Source organism: Pipra filicauda, unplaced genomic scaffold (assembly GCF_003945595.2).
Source record: "Pipra filicauda isolate LSUMZ 115617 unplaced genomic scaffold, ASM394559v2 scaffold151_size3305965_pilon, whole genome shotgun sequence".
NCBI classification, from domain to species: Eukaryota; Metazoa; Chordata; class Aves; order Passeriformes; family Pipridae; genus Pipra; species Pipra filicauda.
Genome location: NW_024104007.1, coordinates 2,563,673 through 2,588,870, shown reverse-complemented (window position 1 = coordinate 2,588,870; position 25,198 = coordinate 2,563,673). Strand labels below are relative to the sequence as shown.

General features: G+C 42.0%; 1 protein-coding gene across 1 annotated transcript in view; it reads right to left on the bottom strand.

Moving 5' to 3' along the window:
- KCNH5 (potassium voltage-gated channel subfamily H member 5) overlaps nt 1-25,198 on the bottom strand; it is a 166,262-nt gene that overhangs the window by 30,190 nt on the left and 110,874 nt on the right. The window contains exons 9-10 of the mRNA XM_027716681.2: nt 23,343-23,595; nt 12,105-12,301 (exon numbers count right to left, since the gene is read on the bottom strand). Of these exons, the coding sequence (XP_027572482.1) occupies nt 12,105-12,301; nt 23,343-23,595 (450 nt within the window). The remainder of the gene's footprint in view (nt 1-12,104; nt 12,302-23,342; nt 23,596-25,198) is intronic.

The following is a 25,198-nucleotide window of genomic DNA, read 5'->3' as shown; positions in this document are numbered from 1 at the left end:
CGAAGACAGGTGGAGAAAGTTGGGCTTGTTCAGCCTGGAGAACAGAAGGCTCCAGGTAGACCTTAGAGCTTCTTTCAGTGCAAGAGAAGTGGAGAGGGAATTCTGCCAAGGGCATGGAGTGACAGGACAAGGGGGAATGGCTTCAAAATGAAAGAGAGTAGATTCAGATTAGATATAAGGAAGAAATTCTTTCCTGGGGGGGTGGTGTGGCACTGGAACAAGTTGCCCAGAGAAGCTGCGGATGCCCCATCCCTGGAAGTGTTCAAGGCCTCACTAGATGGGGCTTTGAGCAACCTGGCCTATTGGAAGATGTCCCTGCCCATGGCAGGGGTGTTGGAATGATCTTTAAAGTCAAACTGACCCAAACCATTTTGTAATTCTACAATTTCATGGTCCTCTCGTGGGGCAGGGTTGATCCATGGAGTAAGAGCATCTGCTCCCAAGAAGACTAGCAAGGCTAAAGGAGGCTGTTGGGGATTTTGCAAATTCAGTCTCTGTCCCAGCAGATTCCTTACCTACCCTATTAGCAGCTATCTGACATGTTGCACTGAATTTGAGCCTGACTGGTCCGGGAGGAAGCTCTTCCTGAGACACGTCCCCAAGTGGGCCACAAGGCAAACAGTGCCTTTGTTCAAAATTTCTGAAAAATGCTTTAAGTTATGGCTGGTGGTTCATGCAGCTCAGTCAGGCGTTTGTTTGGTATATTAATGCATGGCTGCACTGAGCTTGTAAATTACTATTCATGTACTTTTGTAGAACATCTTGAGGTTGTTGTCTGAGTCCTTTAATAAATGGGAACAGGGACAATTAATAACACATGAAAAACATGCATGATTCAGTTCATCCATTTACATTTCTACTGTGGCCTTCTTTGGCAGGAGGGCTAATACAGCCTGGGAGCAGGATGGTCATTCATAATTGAACTGCTCTGACCAACAAAGCTGTTACATTTAAAAATGGATTTGCCTTAGACATATGATGGAGATGGAAATTCACTACAATGGCACTGAGTCAAGCAAGGCAGAATTATTGAAAACAGTGAGGTTAGATGCAGAAATTAATTGCTGAGATGCAGAAATGCTCTGATAAGGTCAGGGACACAGCAAAGGAAAACTGTAAGTCTGTGCACTGACAGGGAAGCGATGGGCAAGATTGGAAAAGCAAAGTTAATCACAATAAAAATGCTACATTTCATCTAACTGGTTAGAAATATCCTGATTTGGAATGGCTGCTCTTTCCTGCTGTCATCTGCTGGTTGCTCAAGTCCCCATTTTCACATTTTTAAGGGAGTGCAAAGTGTTTTAGGCTCTCAGAAAAAGCCAGAGCTGTTCCTGTGGTAACAGGAGTGTTGTTCATAATAAAAACCAGAGGAAAATGGACTGCTTCCAAAGGGATATGTACTCACAGAGCACGGAGAGCTTAAGTCCCCCTGCTCTGGAGGTACAGTGACTGATGGAAATACTTAGATAGGAAACATTATACAGAAACTTTTTGGCAGCTGAGACATCTTTGTGGAGTACTAATAAAAACCCTTAAATTCACCTAAAAGTCAGAGGGGAGGTCCCAAAGTTTAAAAGATCACTGACAGTTTAATTAATGGAGTTAAGAGAATCAGGGGCTTTTATAAATGCTCACACTATGCTCCTTTTTTTAACACTAACTTACATCTGAAAACTATATTGTGGTTCTGTTATCTTTAGGAAGGGACACAAATTGAGGGTAAGGACTGTGAAAACTGAGAAGTAAAAATATGTGGAAAAACATGAATTAATAATATATACTCCTTCCTAAACATATGGAGTATTTTTGCCTGTCAGTAAGTTGCTCAAAAGTGCAATAATAGGGAACTCAGCTCATTTCAGGTGCTTCCCAGAATTTCCCTGTCCCTCCTGACAGCTATGCCCACTTCTGGTATGTATTTAATCAAATCTCAAAATTGCTCCTCCAGACTTTCTTTGCATGGGGCCTAAAACAAGGCAGCTTGCTAACCACTGCCACTGGCACACAATTAAAAAAGGCACAGTCAATCAGCTATCATTAAGTTGGAAGTGACAGGCTCAGTTTTATTTTTAACTAAAACTAGTGGGATTTATGCAAACTTCCACACACAGTTTCTCTTGCACTTTGTTTACAATTTAATCCTTTCCTACATGCACTGTAGAAAGCAGACCCAAAATACCACTCAAAGTAAGGTAAATCTAGGATTTGCAGGGCTGTAATGATTATCACATGCTGAACCAGCACATTTGGATATTATTGCATCTGTGAAGTGTGTACTGAAAAATAATAGATTAAAGGATTTATACTTGCACAGAAAAGAAAGGCCTTATGCAGAGAGTTTTATTTAGCATATGAGAAGCTATTCATTTATTTATTTGAGGAGCCTTTCTGTGCAAGTCAAGGCAAAAACCTGCCCAGAGAGGGTAAGGGAAGAATAAATAAAATCTGTGCTATCTCCACAGCAGAATTGCTCTGAAGTTGTTACTGATCATTAGCGGGTGGGTCAAAATGGATCCCATTTTGGGCAAAGCCAGGAAACTCCCACTTAGATGAATGCTAAAGCTCTGCCTGCACCCTGTGAAGCCTACAGGAATCCACTGATATGATCCCAAGGAACGGGCAGAAGTTCTCTTTCCCCAGACACAGTTTTGGGTGCATTGCAACCGGCATTCCCAATCTTGCAGAACTAAGGTTTAACAGAAACTCATTTTTATATCTGCAAGTCATGTTGTGCTGTGTTACTAAAATTTCTGATGTTCAGCCCCAGGAAGCAATGATGGAATTAAACATTTCAGGTTTTTTAACATTTCCCCCTTTCTTTTGCAGTTATCGCATTGAAAAAGTTGAAGAACTACACAGTAATTGGGCTCAGCAAGAAGAAAGGCATTGCTCTGGGCTAATTGCTTGGAGGGCTGTGAGATAACACAACAGATCTCTTTCCCCACTTCCCGTGCAAATCCTGCCTGCCTGATGGTAAAAACTTTCTTAACTGGAAATCAAAAACGAATTGGCAACATTTCTTCCCACTGCACCATGCACATTCCCTCCTCTTCCTTTGCAGCTGGAACAGATTAAAAGCATCAATTTTAATCGATGAGGGGAGGTGAACACAAAATGTTCATTTTTTAATATTTACAAGATTAAAAATAGTAAACCTTTGATTTATTTTTTTATCATCAGTCATGTCCTGTGCAATCAACGCTGCCCTGAACTCATATTAGCAGACAGCCTGCAGAGGGTTTCTGAGTCAGCTAAGGAGAATCTTTTAATTATGACAGATTTCTAAATAAGAAAATGGTATCAATTCACAAAAAGCACATTAGCAAATCATCATCAATCTGGATCTTCACTCTAGGACAGCCAGTTCACATTTTTGTTTTCCTATGGATGCTGCCCACCCCTGACATTCCTGTTTGATGATCCTTCCACACACAAATAAATCACCCACATTGCACTGCCTGCCTGAAGAAGAGGTGTTCATACCTTTCACTGGGGTAAATCAGCAGAGTGCCTTTTGTAACAGACTCTGGGTCCCTGCGTGCAGAAAGCATCACATCAGCACACATTATTTTTTCTGCAGCTGTACCATGCTGTTCTAAGATCCTTGAACGGGAAGTATGCTAAATTGCATTTCTCAAGAAAAAACAGAAAACAAGCAGCATACAATGTCTTTTTGATTTAGATTTAGACAGGGAAGTTACACATCCAGGAAAAAAATTAAGTCAACCTCTGTAATGCCAAAGGATTATCAGAACTGGGCTCAGCCCTGCTTTTAACAGAGTTGGTGATTTGTCTCTTGCTCCCACGGAAGCATGGTCAGGATGTCTGAGAAAGGTATTTAACTCAGAGATTATATTCAGAATAGAATAGTGGCCTGCTGGTACCCTGTGGGATTAATTTGGCTCTGAAACACTATTAAAGATGATAGTGCATTGGCTGATCTCTGCATCTGCCTGCAGTCTAAAGGCAGAATGTGTTAATCCAGACTGCACCATGAAAACATACTACCCAAAGACCCTGAGATATACAGTGCCCTGGTTTTTAGGTAAGTATTTAAACACTCAGTAAGATACCTAAGTCCTTGAGGACAGGACAGGACAGGACAGGAGAAAGAGATCTACAACCATCATCTAATTCAACTGCCTGACTACTTTGGGGCTGACCAAAAGTTATAGCATGTTGTTAAGGGCAATATCCAAATGCCTCTTAAATGTTGATAGGGTGGGGACATCGACCATCTCTCTAAGAAATCTGTTCCAGTGTTTGACCATCCTCTCAGTAAAGAAATGCTTCCTAATTTCCAGTGTAAACCTTTCCTGGAGCAGCTTTGAACCATCCCCACATGCCTTGTCATTGGATCCCAGGGAGAAGAGGTCAGCACCTCTCTCTCCACTTCCCCTCCTCAGGCAGCTGTAGGGAGCAATAAGGTCACCCCTCAGCCTCCTTTTCTCCAAACTAGACAAGCCAAAAGTCCTCAGCTGCTCCTCACAGGAAACTCTTTCCAGCCCCTTCACCAGCTTTGCTGTCCTTCTCTGGAGGCACTCAGGAGATTTCAGGCTTATCAGCAACTCCTGCACTTATCCAGGAGCAGGGTCACAACCGAGGAAGCACACTGTGCTTGTCAAAGGAGAAAAAAACCCACTGTGCTCCCTCTGTGCCTCCAGAGAGTGGATTCAGTTGTGCAATTGCTCCTGTACCCCTTATTTCCCACAGTCAGTGTGACCTGAAGAGTGCCCAGAAGAGACCATTGTACAGGAGACGATGAAGTGGCAAAAGGAGAGGGAAGGGAGGGAGGCACACAAAAAAGGTCAGTCTCACAGCTACAAAAGCAAGAGAGCAAACCCACAGACAGCCCTCACAGCACTCACTCTGCTCAGACAGCTGCCCTATGCCGTCTGGCAGGGAGGCACCAAGGGGTGAAGTTAATCCTGCTGCAGCTTTCCCTCTGAATTTTTATGCTGCTCTTCTACCTGGCAAAGTCATGCAGAGTCCTCCAAGGACTGACTTCCTTGCTTTGAATGCCTTAAACTCAAATCCCTGAAGAGGAGCAAAGACACAAAGAATTGATCAGGGGAGCAGCAGATAGGAGGGAAGAACTGCAGAAAAAACTCTAGCCTCAGACCTGTAATCCTCACTCAGGAGGATCCATGGGTCTCCCAGTGGCAGAAGGTGGAGCATGGATTGTGCTGGGCTGTCTGTAACCACATAGATACAAATACACAAGGAATTTCTCCATTATCTGTACTGATAAATTCCTCATATAGGTTTGGCACAGATCTCTTAGCAGTTTCTCAAAAAATTTCCAGCCCAGGACCACTAAATCGGCAATTTGGACATGGTCGCACTGATCATTTGAAGGCTTGAACTGGGCTCTTCTGGCCCATGTACGTTCAATATACAAGTCTAGACATCATCAGAGGTGGTATTATATATAAATCAGTGAAACAGTCCTACAGGAAATATTGCAATTGAATATTAACGTATTTGGAGATAGATGTGAATGCAGTAAAGCTAAACAATAAAAAACACAAAATATTGTCCAAAATGAAAGCTTTTTCAAGCATAATGGTGGCTGCAGCATCTGCTAAGATATAAACAAAATAAAACCAAATTGACTGTCAAGGGTATAACTTATTTGCTCTGTAATCACGCTAAACAATCACTGAAGATAAACTACGACTATAGGACTTAATTTTTCGTGACAATATAAAAGAAGCAAAAACTAAAGACCAGAGAGGGAGAGAAAAGGGCAGGAGCATCCTGAGACAAGGTAAAGCAATCTTTCCTTTCTCACATGGAGACAGAGAAAGGAATTTGATGAAATTAAGAACAAGGCTGGTCTGTGAGCTCTACATAGAGAGCAGGAGGAGGCAAACACCCCTATTTACCATACTGTTAAATATACCCAAATTGAGCTGACGTTATTGCTTAACAAAAAGATAATGAGGAAAAAGAGGAATAAGGTGCATTACTTTTGTTGGGGTTACAGGAAAAGAGAGTGAGGAGTAAAAGCAAGAGCTGAGAAAGGTGTCTTTTGCCATGGCACAAGAGAGTTGCCTGATACTGCAGTAACAAAGCAAGAGCTGTAGACACCCAAACACAATGTCACAGGCAGCACAGCTATGGGCTGTGACCCTGAAGAAGTGAAAAGGGTGTCACTGTGCCTGGCTGGGCACTGCCCTGTGTGTCCCTTTGCCTTGCCTAGGGCCAGCAAGCAGCAGGATGTATCAGCCTGCAGATGCTCTGAGTCCCTAACAAGATACTAATAGGGAAAGGAAACACGCCATACACATTGTCGCCAAGGAGTTGATCAATTTAATTTTCAATAGGTTTAAGGAAGTCACTGAGTTACAAACAAACTCTGAGTCATGCCAAAAACTTGCTGCCCACGTAAGCCATGATATAAATTGGTCTGTTGAATCTGCCAAGGGATCTATCCAGAGGCTTGATCCTGCACTCCCATGGACCCTTAAACTAGCAGAGGAATAAGCTGCATAAGGAAAGTACCAGGAGTGAGAGAAGGATGAGGATCGAGTGCAAGCCTGGGGGTTGGCACATGCCCTGTCACAGGAGACTAGGACTCCATTGAAGCCCCCACCAGCTGATCTACATTATCAGTCACAGCAGCTCCCTAAAAAATATGATTTTCTCCCCTGTTTCTCTTCATTAATAATGAAGGAAATACTTGTTTTTCCCAGATAGGCTTTGCCATCATCACTGTCCCACATGGAGAAAGTTCCTAATAACAGACTGAAAAAAGGTGAAAATGGATGAGGAATCTGACAGTGAGATTCACCACGGGGCAGAGGAGGTGCTCAGCACATCCTGCTCCAGTAACCCCCCAGTTTTCTGTTTGCCAGAGTTGCCCAAGGACAGTGCTCTGATCCCTTCCCACAACTGATCGGGACTGAGTGTGAGCACCAGTGGGTGAAGTGCAAACAGCTCTGAACCAAGCTGTGTAATTGTGAATGGCTTAATTCAGAGCTCAAAACCTGTGAAAGTCCTCAGGTTCATCAGAAGACGCGCGACCTTCAGGGGCAAGGGCCGATACACCAAGTGATGCTTTTTGTCTCTCGCATTGCTTCTCCATCAGGACACTCACTAATAAAGCACACCATCGGGAGGGTCTTAAAAATGAAAACAGGGATCTTGAATGGACCTTGGTACAACCTTCACTTTTAGATGTGAATGCAGAATTCAAGTTAAAATAAAGCTTTTCTAAAAACTACGTGACAAGAAATGACGAGTGTTTCAGTCGAGAAACCACACGCAATGCATTAAAATCTCAAGCAAGAACAGGAAGGCAATTTAAAAAGAAACTATTCTAATCTGAAATAAAAAGGAAAATAGGACATGCGTGTTAACACAGTCTGGTGGCCTAACCAGCTAAAAAGCCTCATAGATTCAGTGTGCTAGAGGAATTAGATAACATCCTTTGCTCTCAGTGCTGTCCCCGGCTTTAAGAGCATCACAGGGAAAAAAGCTGAGCCTCTCTGAATGGGATTTCGCTGCCTTAAAGGTGCTCATTTCTCCTCACATCTCCTTGGCTCACTCTCCAGCACACCTTCCACGAGCAAGTGCACCAGAGGTCAGATACGAACAATTGTCCTCTTCCCAGGCTGCTCCTGACTCATTCCTTTAACACAGCTCATTTTGCCCTTGGTAGAAAACAGCAAGATGTGACTTTGTGCCTTAAAAGCTGTGTGGGAAATCTTTGATGTGCTGAAGCACGGGAGAATTTTAGCTGTGATTTCAGGAGGGACAAAATTTCAGTTGGATTTTTCCCTGCACTTGCACAGGCTACATTGGGCTTGCAGTTCAGTGGTACATTATCTGGTGCAAACAGAAGCAATGATGAGAAAAGGGGAAAAAAAAAAACCCTTAAAAATATTTTAGCTGAACACTTGTTTTCTGTGGGAGCACATTTGGGGGCTTGCTATAGGACTTCCTTCCTGAATTTTGACAATCAATAAAATGTATATTTATTTATTTATATGGGTTTGAGCCTGTAGAAGCCTAGAAGATAAGGGAGCTAATGTGTATGTCTAAAACACCAATTTTTGGAAAGCTGTGGAGCCAACCAAAGATTGTTGGTAATGATACACTCTCAAAAAGAACAGGATGTGGATGGATCAGGGGGGCATATGAAGGTAGGGCAGCACTTTTCCAGGACAAACATCCTTGTTCTGACTCCTGGAGATCAGCACGACACAGTCCAGTGCAAGTGCAGGAATGAGGTTAAAAAGCAGGCATGGACTGCAGGAGGGGATCAAGACCCCCCAAGGCCCCCAAAGCCTTGCAACTCATTTCCAGAAAGGTCTGGAAGAATGGACTGCACACGATAACTAATTTGCACAGAAAATGAGAAACTTATTTCCAGGTGGGGAAAACCTATCTATTAACAGGTACCTCCAAGAAGCCTGGGCACATGTGCACCTTGTGGCCCAGTTGGATCAATGCTGGAGCCAAGACTGGTGCTCTTCCTTCCTTCCTTCCCTCCTGCCTTACTTTCTATCTTTCTTTTGCCCTCTCCTTAATTATTCTCTCTCTCTTCCCTTTCACCCCATCCCTTTATTCAAAACCCACTGCCATGTGCTTATATAAGGAGATCAGGGACTAACTTACACCAATTTCCATGCCAAGTGTGTAATTCACTAAATAAAAGCACGCTTTTGCAGACCCTCTGACCTCTGTTGTTCCTTTTGACCACAAGCATCTACAAATCTTGGGTGTTCCTTCCCCTTAAGGCTGGGACGCCACAGAGCCTCCCATAGATCAGTCTTGACTCTCCTCCTCAGGTCAAGCTCCATGGCTCAAGCTTTCAGAGGCCCCCCTCCAGCTGTGTGAAATCTTGAAAGGCACTTAATGAATTAGACATTATTAATATTCTCTTCCAGCATCAGAAGGCAGCAATTAACTCTTTGAAGACTCATCCCAAACACTGCTTTGTAACTTTCAGTACTCAGAGGCAGCTATGTGATCTCATTGTGATTTTAAAGGATATCTTTCCAGAATAGTTATTTTCCTTGTTTGGGGTGAGGAAAAAAAGAAAAAAAGAGGAAGTTCAAAGTCCTGGTTCTGCCTTGGAGTGTGCATTAGTGATGTTAGATGTGCCGTAAAGATTTCAGAGCATGGAACATGATATGCTGCAATACTTTAGCTGAGCAGATGCCTTAAGGAGGTCATTCAACATGCCAGGCTCTAAATGTTACTTGGGAGTGAGAAAACATTATTTTCCCACTTCAACAAGACTTTCGCTTCCCTGTCGTGTGGAAATAACCTTTTGTGCTCAGTACTATTATTAATTTATTAGCCTTTTGAATGTCTAAATATTTTGCATTCTGTGGACTACATCAAAGTGCTGGTTGAGGGACAGGGCAGCACAAACACATGTGTGCACTCAAATCCACGTATGTGTGTTTCAAAGAGCAGACCTGATGAGAGAAGACTTCTGCCCTATACATTTCTGACAGTGAGAACAGCCACTTTCTTGTGCACAGAACCACGAAGGAGCGCATTTATGTTATAATTAGATGTCAAACCTTATGAGCGATGACTATGTAGAAAAAGTGCTAAGTATATATTTCTATTGAAATCAATTAAAGGAGACAATGATTTTCTTTCCATTTAGATTGCGTGACGCCAGCACAAACTGCTGCAGTACAGTGCAGCTGTCAAGCCCAGCCTCGCTGCCTGAACAACTGCTTTCTGCTCGCCTGATGGAACTGTCCTGCACGGCACTGCTTTTCCTCAGAGATGAGCTCACCGTCAAAATGCTTCTATGCCCAACAGGGAATCATGTATACTTTCAGCAGATAGGAGGTTTGAAACAATCCCCTGAATAACTTTATGTAACAGGACTTAGGTTGCGTCTCTGGTGCTGAACGTAGCATGATCTGCTTTGTGCCTAGGAACAAAACACAGAATTTCTGCAAGGCAGGCTCTGGCTCAGCACATCTTACTGCAATGCTAGAAGCAAGACTCCTCCAAACAAGTAGTTATTGACTAAAACTGCAGGAGACAGGTGCAGTTCATTTGATGTCCCTAATTATTTAAAAGTTAGTGATCATGGACACTCTCAAAATCGAAAGGGGATGTTTTTCCCATCCCACACTGGGCACTGAAGAGGGGCAAGATGATTACCTTCTAGAAGGACCATTCCACGGGCTATGAAGGTGATTGGTGACTACCTTGGACATTATCACACAACTTTTAATTAAATTAATTCCACTCTGCATGTACCCCATTGACACAACCTTTCTTTGACTCTTCATTCGCTCTCACGTAACCCCCACACATGCCCTCAGCCAACACTTCCTTTCCTTCTTCAAAATCTAACATTTCCTTAGGAATGTTCTTCCTACTTACTGTGAGTCACTGTCCCCATGGCAAAGTCTACGTACCTAACACTGAGCTAGGGAGCAAGTATCTGTACTGAGAACTTGGGTTCTTTGAATTTTTCCACCTGGGTGACTCCGTACGCCAGGACCCTTCAGGGAAACCAATTTTCCTTAAAAAAATGTGTGTGAGAGAGAAGAAAATCCATGAAGACTCAGCCAGAGGGCTATTCCCCATAGGCATCCACGGACTACAGAGTTGAATTCCAGCACACTGCCCTGTCAGGAAAAGACATGTCCGTGTTTTGCTCAGGAAGCAAACTGAAGTGACAGGTTCACGGTTTTAAGAACGAAAGAATACACTTTGGTACAATGTATGTGGCATTATCTTGTCCCATGAAATCACCATCAGCAATGCCTGAGCAGAATTGTCATGGCAGGGCTGTAGTTGGTGGCACGTGAGATGGCAAGGGGGGGTTGCTAAAGTCAAGTCTTGAGAGCACTTCTTATCAACAGATAAGTGATAAGCTAGAAACCCCAAGCCAGCTTCCAAGCCCCAAAACCCTCCTTCAGGTCTGAAGTGGAGTTAACAACCTTAAAGTCAGAGGTAAGCTGACAAGCTGGAACCAAACCTGATTATAAATCAGCTCTTTTGGGCTCCAGCACAGACAGAGGGGGACTGTAATCCCATTCCATCTGCTTTTTGCCATGGGTACTTTGTGCCACATTTGGGATATTAATGAGCACAAGGAATGCACTAAAAACTAAACCTCCTCTGAAAGCAGTGTTTGTACGATGCTCCAGCGAATAGAGAGAAACTAGACTTCAAAAAGTAAAAATCTAGTTGTGTTGAACTCCTGTTACTGCAGAGGCTGAAACTGTCTTGTGAAAAACTGAGGTAGCCTTGGTACGTTGTCAGGTGAGATGCCCAAGGTACAGCTGCAGAAAAATGTGCTTCAGCAGCTAGAGGATCACAGTTAATACTCAGTAATCTATAAATCATTGTTATGAGATTTCTCTATGAAAATGAAATTTATATAACCCTCATCAATCATAAAAAAATCATAAAGATGAAATTTTGCAGCCGCAATGCGAATTAAAGAATCCCTTAACCTGTTTGCAAGATTTGTCCTTATAGCTAATTAATTTTTAGATTGAGTGTTCTTTGAAAGAACTAATGGATACTGAGCATTGTTGATTGATTATAAAACAAGCAGGAGGGTTTAAGAAGTGAGCTGTGAATGTAAAATCACTGTCATATTAAAATTCTGGACTATGTGACTGCAAGAAGTACTTTTGATGAGTGTGTTTTATTTATTTAACATCAATAAATTTCTCTTAGTTGGCCTATGCCATACAGATCCATCAGACTGTCCTCTGAACTGTATCTTAGCAGATGAAAGACTAATTCCTTCCCTTAAGGAATCCAGAATCTGGATTCTATGATTCCATAAAATATAACTTTATAAATTTATGCAATGGGGAAAAAAAAAACAGCAACAAAATGAAAACCAATAACTACGAAGAAAAGGCAAAGAAATGTAATTCATGTATCATCCTGCTAGGGCTGCTCTTCAGAACTGCAAATCTACAGGTAACTTTTATTGAGCCATCATTACAAGCAGTGACAGGAGTTATTGAAAGGCCAGTCAATCTGCAATGACCTTAAAACATCAAGAGTGAATCGGGGGTTGTTAAACACTGCAAACACTCTGCAGAGCGTGCAGGCGGTGAGAGAGAGGGAGAAAACAAGACCTGTTGCCTTACCCGCTTCCTCAAATTGCAGGTGAGTGTGAGATTCCTCGAGAAGGAGTTTGCAAAAGCAGTATAGAAGTCCAACACTTTAAGCAAGGCTTCTCGTTTGATAATATGCAGGTCGCAGTATGTCAGAGCCCGAACGTTGGCACATGCGTGGGCCAGGCTGGTTTCCTTCCAGAAGATATCACCAAACACATCACCTTTACCTGAAAAACAGCAGGACAAATTTGTTGTAAGGTAGAGCTTAGGCAGTGTTCTTCAGCACACAAATGATTTCTTTCCAAACTGCCTTACACTTCCAATTATTCTCACATAAGCCCCCAGCTGTGAAAACTAATAAGGGTGAAAGTTTTAGAAGTATCTGAGGTACTTAAGTATCCTTAACAATAGCCCCAGGTTTTTCAGGTATTTATAGATCACCCTGTGAAGTGTCACAAAGCATAAGAACCAGATTGTAAAGGCCCCCTTGTTGCTGAAGATACAAGTAATGGATTTTTCAAAGGCTTCCAAATATAATGAGCACTTAACTAATGTTCAGGTGATTGAATATTTCAGGTGTCTGTTCCCAAGTGATTTAAGGAGTCCCACTCTTCCAAAAACCCTCTGACATCCAGGTTCCTACATCTTCACAGCTCTACAGTGTGGTACAGGAGCCAGCTTCCAGGGCCCAAGGACCACATTATAAAGGATGTTTAAACGTTTTTAATTCAATTGAAGTGGCAACACTCCTTCTGAAAAACCCATCAAAACCCTCACTGAGACTTTCAAACTTTAAATAGCCAGCTCTCAATCTTAAACACACCCAGAAGTCTAGTTCTAAACCCAAACTCATCCATTTAAGAAGAGACTTAGGCTTAAGTCTGTATTTCAATGTTTGCTGAGTAAGAAAGGGCTTGACACTTTAGACATCCACATGTATAAATACCTTCAATCAGCTGGGAAAATTACACCTGAAGGCCACTTCTGCATTGGCAGGCAGCGTAGCAGAACAGCTGATGCTGAGGACTTGCACATTTTGAGGACTTGGGACTAGTTGTAGTCCAGTCCCACGGACAGAGGAGCTCCAAGGACTGGAAGTGCATGAGACGTGCTCTGACACACCTTGGCTTCCTTTCCTCTGCAAGGAATTCATACACCACACACCTATGCTAGACAATGAAGCTGGACAAGTTGGGAGGACGAGGACATCAGATTCAAAATCACACTTCCGACCCAACAAAAACACCAGCATGGGTGCAGACTGGAGATGGGCTTTCAGGTTTGGACTCTGTGGTTGTTCCAAGAAGAGGCAGCGGAGTGGCAGCAATAGAAGCATTCAAAAACTGCCTCTTGCTATGTGGCCATGGGCTGGGCGAGGGCCATGGTGTGTGGTTTGTGGCTGACATCTCAAATCCTGAAGCAGAAACCATGGTACAAAGGGTATTTTTTGTTTCAGACCCCGAAGATATCCCTGCTCTTTATTTTAGCAGTTATTAAAAGGAAAGTAAAATCAGTTAGTCAGTGGCTATTGATTCCAGGTACCTCAAGCAGGCCATTGCTGAAGGTTAGTGATGTTATAGTTTTGGGATAAAAAGGTAACACATTTTAATATTTCCTCTTTTAAGAACTTGTAACATTTCACTCAACTCTACTGTGGGAACCAGAGTGCTAATTTATCCAACATTATTACTTTTGAGGGTCAGAGGCTCTATTTCTCTATTTCCATTTCTGTTTTAGGTGTTGTATCCAGTAAAATATATCTAACATTTCTCAGGTAGAGTGAAATAAATGGTTCCAGTCCTCCTTCATTTCCCTGTTTTTATTTTCTAGCAAAAGTCTCTATAGCAGAATCATCCCTTAGAAAGGTTATAAATGCATCTCATTGCACTGCTTTTAATTCTACATATTTTGATGTAATTAAAATTAACTACAATACATAACACAGCTGGTATAATTTATAAAACAAGTTGTTTTAAAATGTTTTCCTTAATACAGAGTATTTTCTGGTAACATAATTTATCCAATGTACTGTTTTGAAATTATCTTTTGCAGCTAATTACCCTTGTCTATACCCACAGTTCAAAACCCAGTTTACAGACATACTCAGCACAGTTACATAATTTATAGAAAACAGACCATTTCTGCAATGCACAAAATTGCTTAATGGATTTGCTCTCTGAGGTGGACACAGGACAGAACTGAGTCCTGCTTTTGGTGGCTGCAGAGTGCACTTAAAAAGACAGAATTCTACAATAGGGGCTATTATGGTTTTCCCTCTGAAATGTGAGTGAGCCACTTGTTTTCTTTTCAAATTGAAGGTAATACACAGTTAATTTAAGTCAAGAGGTTGAAAGCAGCGGATGCTCAGTCCAGAACTCTGCACGACAGTGTGTTACAGAATCTGTACACAAACCATTGATTAATGAAACCACTATTCATAAACTTGAGAAGATCTCAATGTCTTCAGTTCTGTGAGGCAGGGAACTGCACTGGCTCTCTCAGAAAGGGTGGGACATGATGAACTGAACTTATTCACTCTTCCATGAGCCATCGCCCACTGGATTTGAATGGTGAAACTCCAAACTCCTCTTACGCTGTTGTTTATACTCTTTAGAAAGTATAAAACCTTGGAAGCTTTTAAGAGTTCTTGAATTTGACATTTCCCCACGCAAGTCCAAGCCTTATTTGATGGTTATAAATGTGCTAAGGAATGTACTGAACGAAAACAAAACCTACCAGATCCTCCAAAACAATGTGTCTTTTTTCATAAATACAGAGATTAATGTAGTGTACTTCATCCCTATTAAATGTAGTTCACTGCATAGAGAGTGGTAATTATTCACTCAGGACAAGATTAGATGTTACGAAGAAATTCATTACTCAGTGGGTGGTGTGGCACTGGAACACGATGCCCAGAGAAGTTGTGGATGCCCAACCCCTGGAATTGTTCAAGGCCAGGCTGGATGGGGCTTTGAGCAATCTGGACTAGTGGAACATGTCTCAAACTGTTCAATGATTCTAAGGCTAATTTTACACATTGCAACTAAATAAAAATAAAACTTTCAGAGTTGCGACAGAAAATTTAACTGGTAGGTCTGACACACCAGCTACTCAAAGACTTGCATATATATACATACTGTTCACTTGCAGGGAACATGCAGACCTCCAGGGAAAGTCCCTCTGGGGCTGGGCTGGGAATACAAAGGCACTGGGGCTGATGCAGCCTGCGTGATTCCCAAAGCCTCTCTCTAGAGATTTATTGAGGCCTCAGCACATTAACTCTCAAACCTGCACGGTCCTTAGTCCTGAGCAGTCTTAATACCCCTCCTGACTGAAAGCAAAGCTGTGGGAAATTCTCCTGCCCCTGCTCTCACAGTGCCCAAAGCATTGCTGAAAAAAAGAATGCCCTAAATTAGAGTGGGAACTGCTTGCGTACATTTTCCACTTGGTGTGAGGAAAGGGAGGAAGAGAGTCAGTATTTGGACACTCCTGGATTAAAGCTGGCAGAAACACGGGTGTAAGGATAGAATCACAGAATCAAAGAATCCTTTGGGTTGTAAAAGACCTCTAAGATCATCAAACCCAACCATTGACCCAGCACTGTCAAATCCACCACTAAACCATGCCCCTAAGTGTCACATCTATAGAATTACAGACTCATTTGGGATGGAAAAGACCTCCAAGATCATAAAAACTTAGATTTGGGGACTGAAAGAACCATGGAAAACAGTAAGACATGTAGGGTGTTGGTGACAGGCATAATTTTTGCTGAAATAGCTACACTGCTATCATTCTAAATACATAAAATATACATATATATATTCATGCATATTTGCATAAATATATTTAGAGACAATCATACAGTATTTAACTATGTAATAAGTCATGATATTTCTATGCACCATCTTCTATATTTTGATAACTCTCCCACACACAGATTTGAGGGGGCAGATATTCTCCACAGCCTTGCACCATGGACTGACTTGCCAATTTGTCAGACAGCAGCTCATGCCTGGACCTTCCAGGCAGAAAAATCTGTAAGGGCCTTATGAAACTCCCCAGGAGACTGCAGATGGAAGGAAAAAGGGCTTGAACTTGCAGAAGAAAGACTCTTGTTAAACAGTGTCTCAGAACCCACATATATATATATAAATATATATATATATATATAAAAATATAAATATATATATATATATATATATGTAAAGACAAAATTTGTCCTCCTTCAGATGGGGACAGAAACTGAGCTAATAAATATCCTAGCAGACATAGGAGCTTGATGGGTCCTTTGGAAGAAAGTTTAGGCAGGCAGTTAAAGAATCAGTTCTTGGTGGGAAATAGCACTGGGTAAAAACACATAAACAGGACCAAAGCTTCTTCTTAAGGTAATGAAGTGTTTTTCTGTGCAGTCTTAGCTAATAGACCAGCTGGCATTTCCCCCATTTTAAAACATCTCCAAAGTCCCATCAGTCACACTAGCAAAAGCTGGACATGATGAATAATGCCGGCTTTCCGTCACGATACACTCAAATCTTATTTTGCTTATAAAAAGCAAAGGCTGAAATTGCTTCACAATCAGTAAAACTGTATCATGTAGAGAAAGTGTTCATCTAATCATTTCAATTTCCACTAACTATGAAGCGATGACAGCATGCACACAAGTGGAGGTCAGTGACCAAATGCCACGTTCGTGCAGCCATAATTACATATACTGGTATCAATATTCACACAAATACATCTGTGTCAATATATCTGCAGTGGAACCTCTGGCTGCAGGACAGATGTGCCCCAAACTGATGTAGACATCCAGTGAGCAGGGAGGGAATCAGCTCCTGTTACCCAGAGCAGCAAACAGCTCCATGATGGTTCAGGGATTAGGCCAGCTCTGCAGCTCCTTATCATGGGACGTTGGAGTTGGTTGTACAGGTTTACAAAATTGTGGGATATATTCATGGAATAAAACCTATCTGTGGCTATTAGACACTAAAGATTTCCCTCTGGGTGAAATAAAATTGAAATATAATTCAGTGGAGGGTTGGAGAATATTCTGGGGAAGCACACATTCCTACTTTCTCCAGCACATCTGCTATTGATCATTTTTGGAGACAGGTTGCTGGGCTGCCTGGATTTCTGGACTTAGCTGATACAGTTGTTTTTGTCTAAAGAGGGGATCTGGAGAAGATGGGGGTGATTCAGTGGTACACATTCATCAGGTGCAGTTGCCATCTGGGACATCACTGCTTCCTGTAAGCACAGCCATGATGTGCAGAGATGACACTACACTGTGAGAGAGGTCTCCTTGCTCCTGTGAACGTTTTATCCTCAACTTCAGTCTTTTCCTGGGGCATCCAGAAGGGCCACAACTCCCTTGGAAATCAGATCAGAGCTGATCCCTGAGCAGTGTGAAAATCCAGCTCCAGGACTGCATGTGACCACGTGAAAGGGCAGAATGATGTGAGCAAAAAGCATTTCTAGCAAAGAAACACTAACAAGAGACTGTGTCAATGATCCAAGTCCATGCTGGCAAAGGTACTTTGCATTATTTAACACAGTGCAACCTTCCACATCTGCACCTGGAAGCACAAAAGGAACTGACCTTTCTTCCAGCATTCAGGAAGAAATGCTGCAAGCAGAGCACAAGGTCCATAAAGATATTCTCCCCTCATCTCTCTCATTTTTAGTGCAAAGATCCCAGTGCTTCATATCTTTCTAGAAGCCCCAGCTCCTGGAGACAGGTTATTTCCATTTTGATTTTATACCGAAATAAGTTTATATCCTCCCTGACTGATGAAATAAACCTGAAAGCATGTGCATTCCCACCACCTTCAAAATTCATAAGGCAAATACAATTGCCTCAAACTGTTAGTCTGATTTAAAAGAACTATATCTCGTGATTTTTAAATAATTTTCCTTTTCTTGTGCTGCCAAGACTTCTGAGTTCCTGCTTTTGGCAGTGAAGCGTGCAGGTCTAATTCAAAAACATTTCAATTCAGTGAAAGGAATCTTTCTGACTCTGGAGGCTGTGGATCACATCTATAACACACCAGCTGGCACTAAATTAAGATTGATGTTTCTTATCATAATTAACTATCATGCAGATAGAGACAAAATATATTAAATTTACAAAATAATGTGAAAAATTCAAGTCTGTCAGTAAGAACTAATAACACTTTTGAACAAGTATCAGCAGGACTAAATCTTACACATGGTACTGTGGATGTCAACCCAGACCTGCAAGGTTTGACTGATTTCAAGGCAGTTAAGAACTGCACAGTGCAGAGCAGCATGTCACACTCATTTTCAGATCAGTAACCCTTCAAGTATATTTGCAAAATATATTTGCAAAGTATATTTGCAAAATACTTTGAGATTCAGCACTTTAAAACAGCCTGAATCACATTAATTATTTCAGTTCTGCTAGCTGAAAAAAACCCCAAACCCTTACTTTATGAATCATTTTCCTCTTAGTTAATTTAGAGCTTTACCTCATTGGAACACAGGGGACTTTTCTATAGATGAAATAGGACACAGGCTGTTCTGTAAATTGCTACCAGGTGCATGTTACTAACCTGGGGAAATGCTCACAATTAGTCTGCCTTGGTTGACTTTACATGAAAAACAAAAAAAAAGTTCAGTATAAAATATCCAGAGTTGATTTGACACAGGGGCAAATTCTGCCACCTTCATTCCACTTGAGAAGAAACCCAAGCTGCAACTAAACTAATTAAAATCACAGAATTATCCACTAATACTATGAGATGGAATTGCACTGACAGTTTTTCATGTCATAAAGCGCATCACATATGGTCAGTCTTGTCCTGCACAAAGCACATGCCCGGCTGTGTAGGCATGGAAACTCAAAGTGCTGGTGCATGGATCTCAAGCATCAAATTACTAATGCTCCCGGATGAGACCTATGGAGCACCTGGGTCTCCTGTTCACCTAAGTGGGAGCTGCTACTTTCTCTGCCTCTAAAGAACTTTTCTCCATGTGATTTGGTAGGAGACTTAATCTTTTGACCTCCAAACACATGTAAGATTTAGAGCAGAAAAAGACTCATCCCTACTTTCGGCTGTCATCCTAAACTCAAGAAGACACTTGCTTTCCTTTTTTCCTCTGATACTGCATCATATGCCCTTCCCAGATCAAACATTTGGAAATAATTTATGAAGCAGACCTTTAATAAGGTCTGGCTTGCCTAATAGCAATAAATCCAATAAACAACAGGTTGCTCTGGTATTATATGCAGAATATGCTGAGAATTAACATGCAACACATAAAGGCAAATGACTTAATTGAATACACATGGGATCAGGACCGTAAGTGTGGCTGAAATATGAACTATTACATTTATATCATTCTGGCTTGACTATCAAAACTGAATTCACTCAGCAACAGCCCCCACCAGGAGTCCAGTGGTCGATACCAATTTTTATCGCTATGCAACTTGAGCAATATTTTTGATCAATTCCTACAATCAACATCTGAACGCGGTGGGTCATTATTTTTCTGCTGAAAAAAACCTACTTCTTTAAATCTTGTTAATCAATATGCCCAGTTTAAGTTACTGTGCAACTTACACAGCCAGCTGTGCAAATAGCAGGAGCTGGAAAGCAGCTTCCAGAGCCCCTTGGCTTGCATTGCCATTTATGTGAAACACCTCGTCAGGTGCAAATTCAGGTTAATTGCAGCAGGGACAATTATTAGGCGCTCTCTGGTTGCTGATGCCTCTTTGCATTAGCCTGGGGACTCCAAACCCCCAGTCCTTCCTGAGATTCTTCGCTGAAAACACCTCCCTGTGTCGAGCAGTGGCAGTTAAATTGTTTACTCCTGCCTGAGATGGTGGAAAATCACTGATGTGCCTTCTCAGGGTCACCTCGCTTGCTGGGAAAGTTTTGATAATTAGAGACAAGACTGTTTGCCCTTCTCCATTATCCTGGAGACTGCAGATGAGTTATGTTAAAATGATCGTGCCTTCTTTCCTCCAGTGTATATCAGCACCTCATCACACCAGCTCTGCACAGGTGCACCCTCTGCTACAGCAGCAGCCAGCACCTGCAAAAGGTGGGAGCCTGGTCTGAAGAAATGGAGGCAACTAATGAGGGAAACATAATGGGGCACCTGGCTATCTCCATTAATGAGTCCTATAAACTCCAGATCTACAATTGGAGCCATTCTCTTACTGTACATGTTTCTGTAATGCTGGTTACTGCAGTGTCTGGGCATTTAATTATGCACAAATGAGAACAAAACCAAACCAGGGGAGAACAAAATGTCACAGTGCTGCAAGTTGCCCTGTCAATCACTAGGCTTCATCTGCTTTCAAGCCCAAGAAACACCAAAGGTGGGGCCATTGAGTCAGGAAAAGTGCTCCTGAATAAAAGGATGGCTGTCTCCATGGTGGAGCCTGAGGAAAGCACCTGGTTGGCATGCCAAGTCTCCTGAGGACACTCTTTCAGCAGGCAGGGAGACAGTGGATGTGCCAACTCACTGCAGCTGCGAGGGAAGGGAACATGACAAGGGAAGATCAAGAAGGGGAAAAGCAGCGGCATCATGAAGTGATTCATGCTGGGACCTGAGGGAGGAGGAAGCCCTGCACTTTGGACAGAAGCATGAATGTAAGAGATGGAAGACGATGGTTCTTAACCTGTTTTGATGTCCCTACCTGATTCACTTGTCTAGGATATTCCACATGTAAAAGTACACCAAGCAATCCATCTGCAGGTGAGCATGGTTTAAAAAAAAAAAAAAAAAAAAAAAAAAAGACAGCTCTTCTCTCTCTCTTTCTTTAAGCAAGGCAAATAACACACTCCTATATTAAATCATGCTACACTGTTATTTCCTGTGCAAGGAGCATAGGCTGGCAGACAGCATGTCCTGCACGTTCCAGCTTTCATAGAGGAAATTAATGAGGACAAGTTTCCAAAGGATACTTATCACATTTCCACTCTAGGTTACTTCTGGGGCATGGAAAGGACGGGCAGACTGATAGTACAGTCCTGTAAGTTGACTTTCCCTAGGAAAACCAATGTGTTGGCAGATGCTTGGAGCATTCAAAGCAGGTACTGAGGTTTTCACATTAGGCAGAGGTTTTTAAACCTGCTCTCTGCCTTAGGCAGATTCACATTCCTTGTGCTTGAACTTCTCAAAGCAGAACAGATCAATAAAAATTATGTTCTTCACTGTCTGATCTGCAGTCGCTATTTCAGCTGCCACAGCTGCCACTATAAATGCCTTTGCAACTACATCTGGGAGAGATTTTCTTCCACAAGCGAATTTTTAGGATACGACATCCCATAATTACTCAGTTCACTATTCTTCTAAATAATCTGTCAGAGCATAAAAAGACTCTTCAGTGTGTTCTACAACTAGAGGTAGCAGTTTATCTTGCTTTAAGTTACATTTGCACATTCTGCCAATCCCTGTAGTACAGGACGAACACAGCTCTGAGTCACAGGATCGCACCTCAGCAGAGAGAATCAAAGGCAATTTTGGTAATCAAAGGTAATTCACTTTAACAAGATAATGTTAAAAGTCTCTCTAGGCAAATGGGGATTAACATGGATACCAGATTTACTACATCTAAAAGGCAGAAACAAAAAGTTCTTACTGTCATTCCAAACGTAAAATATTCATTAATAAATGCAATGAAGTTTTGCATGCAATCTATTTAGTGATGGCTCCTAGTTCAGTAAATTACATATTTATTGTTTTCACCATAAAAACCATTTATTTATTTTAAAGCTGCTACTTACTCTTAAAGCTTTTGTTTTTTAAATAACTGTAAGCAAATATATCATCACTGAGATTAATAATAAAATTGAAATGGCCCAGTGAGCTGAAATACAAGGAATATTTGTTGATTTAGGAGCTTTCATCATAAAGATTTCACATCTGAATATGGAAGCAGATTCATTCTTACATTAAATCTCTCTTCTTTCAAAACCTAAGTGTATACTAGAATACAGAAAGGTGCAGCTGGTATTTGAAAAGAGTATGGATATGTGTTTTCCCAAGTTCATACTCTCCAGCTGGGAGGATCTGAGTGATGCCCTGGGGAAGCCGTTCCCATGCAGCCTCATCCACACACCTGCACACTGCCCAATCCCACCCCAGTCCCAGACACACATACACAGGCTTTTAGGGAAATGTCAGGAGTCTCTTTCAGCTACATGCTTGTCCTAATTCCTCCTCTCCTTACTCTTGCTGCCGGTTGGGAAGGAGCTGAAGTCTGACTCATGACCAGTGTTGGCTCTCTGCCCTCTTTCCACATACCAGTGCAACTCCCAAGTGTAACCTTTTATCTCCAAGTGATCATTCCCCAGGAGATATGAGAGAGACTTACAGAGCCCTCTGAAGCCACCCTTACAGGGAAGAAGCAGTACAGAGCTTCAGTGGGCTGCGAGGGACCCCCTTGGACCAGGAACCAGGAACCGACTGGATTTGGCCACAGGGAGTCACAGCTCCAGTTTAAGAGAAGGCAAATATTCAACAGGATGTGAGTTCTACAATAAATGGGTTGATTTTAACCAGGCAAGACGGTTCTGGATGGTTTTCCTCTACATGGTTCTGCCTCTGAGGAGGATTGCCACTTCAACACCCATGCTGACCACTCAATCCCACCATCTGCTAAACCATCCCAATCCCATACAAGATAGCAAGGAGTCTGCATTAGTCTCTCTCCCACCTGCTGCTGGCAAACCAGGCAACACAGTGGGGTGACAGGGTGGTTAACCTGGAGCTCCCCCATCACTCAGACTTGTCATGACTGTGGCTTGACACATGGTGTGACCCTACCTCTTTGCAAGGTCAGATCAGACCATTTATTTTCTGTACAGCCAATTCACTACAAGTGACAATTTTGCTTCTTTATAGAGACTGTTGCAGGTGTTATTCTGGGCTAGAATGAAAATCCCAGCGTGAAGGTTAATGTGGAAATCCTCCTGAGAGAGTAATATTAAGCAATGTGCATTTCCTCCAACAGGCTATTTAAAAGATGTCGAGCACACAGATGCCATTCTCTTCTGCTCAGAGACACTGCAACTGTGACCACTGAGCCATACTGGACAGAAAGAGCATTCCCAATGGCATAAAAGATTAAGGGTTTGCTTCTAGAGTAGGATCTCTGGAGACACAGTATCTCCATCTTATGACAACTACCAGCCTCCTGTAGTCCCAGCTGATGTCAAGTAAGACTAGTTAATATTCGAAACTAAGCAAAAGGAAAATACACACAAACCAGAAGCATTTCAGCAGAGATCACTGTACCTAAAATAGCCACCACCTCGTCGTCCTGGATGACTTCCAAGGATCCTGAGACCACAAAGCAAAGAGCATCGACGCTTTCCCCAGCGTGATAGATGAGGTCCCCCGGGGCGCAGTGGATGGTCTGGAACTCCACGGCCAGGGCCCGCAGGCAGCCGTCGCTGGCCAGCCGGAAGGCAGGGTGCTCGTTGAAAACCTTCCGGTTCAGGTGCACGCAAATATCTGCCCTCATGTCCTTTGGGCAAATTGAGAGAACCTGAGCAAGAGAAAGAGGGAAAACAGTCAGCTGGGAAAGTGACACTAGGCTTTATGAAATAACCCAATGGATGGATCTGAAGATCCGCCTGGGGGAGATCTTGAAATCCATTCATCCCATCATTTCATAAAGCTTTATTCTGATTTGGGGTAATCTTTTTCTATCCATCTACTGTTTTCATTGCAGCTGAAAGGGTGATTTGGAAGACAGGACTATTCTATTACACTGTGCTCATTCCTAACAGCTTTCACACTTGTTTTCCAGAGTTGCAGGTGGCGCTTCTATGTTCTGTTTGTGGTTATCCCTCCAGACTTGGTGCCCAGACTATCCTCCTGCTGCCATGCTCAGTCCTTGCAGGAGCACAGAGCTGAAGGACCTTGAAGACATGCAGAGACAGACCACTCACAATAGAAAACATCACATTTTGTTCACAGCCAAAAAACCCAGGTCTCAAAAGTCTTGATGTAGGTGACCACTTACCGACACATATCCAGACACACCCAGAGTTCAGTTTCAGTGAAACATATAAGGAATAACCTGCCCAGGAGGGCTTACAGACTAGAAAATCCACGGAGATTAGAAGAAAAAGGAAGTATAATGAAACCTTATGAAATGTAAAGTAAAGGTGAGTGAAAAGCTGTCCTGTGAACATCAAGACATCTCCATAGCAGACCAATTAAATAAGACCTTCAACTAGTTTCTTACCTTAAATAGCTTTCCCTACTGAAACAGTAACACAAATACACCTCAAGAAACAAAGTGAAAACTTTTGGATCTTGTTAGGTTTGTAAACTGTGTGTTTAATATTTGCACATCCTCCTGAACACACTAACATCCTTATAACCCTCAGATGCCTGGTAGCTAATTGCACTGAGAAACATACAAAACCTTTCAATGTTTTTCTAGGACAAATCATCAGAAAAGTGTATGAGACTAAGAGCACTCTGGAAGTCTCATATAAAGAAGACTGCAGATCGATAGTACTGATTAATTTCTCATTGTAGGGAATTAATCTGGCAGCTTGCTCTGCAGATAGTGAGGGAGACAGGGACATTGGGTCAATGAGCTGACCACTGAATATTAGCAGAGAGAGACTCTGGTAACCCTGACTGAGCTTTGAGGCAAATGGTCATGTTAATAATGAAGTAAAGCCACAATTTTAATTTCTATTCAATGAAGAAGAGGTATAAAACTTACTATTGCAAAGCATTACTAAAGGTCCTAAAACATAGTATGTGAAAAGAATAAACAGCTTCTATTTCAATAATAATATTTAGTCCTCTCCTTATTTAAATATATCAAAGTTCCTTTGCAGTCAAAGACAATGAATGCAAAAAGGTGTAATACAAGTTATTCTCCTATTCTCTGTACTGTAACAGTCTGAGGTGAGAAGAGGCTACTGCAACCATCTACACTAACCTCTTGCATTAACAATTTTCACATCAATCCCAGAATACCTGGTAAAATTATAGCCTAGAAGGCCTTTATTTAATGTTTTCAAATGATATAGGGTAGTTGTTCCAGGGGATAGCTACTCTTTCTTTCAAAACATGTTGTTTCTGAAGTGATTTCTTTTTTAGTTTTCAGCCAACAGCCAGAGAAT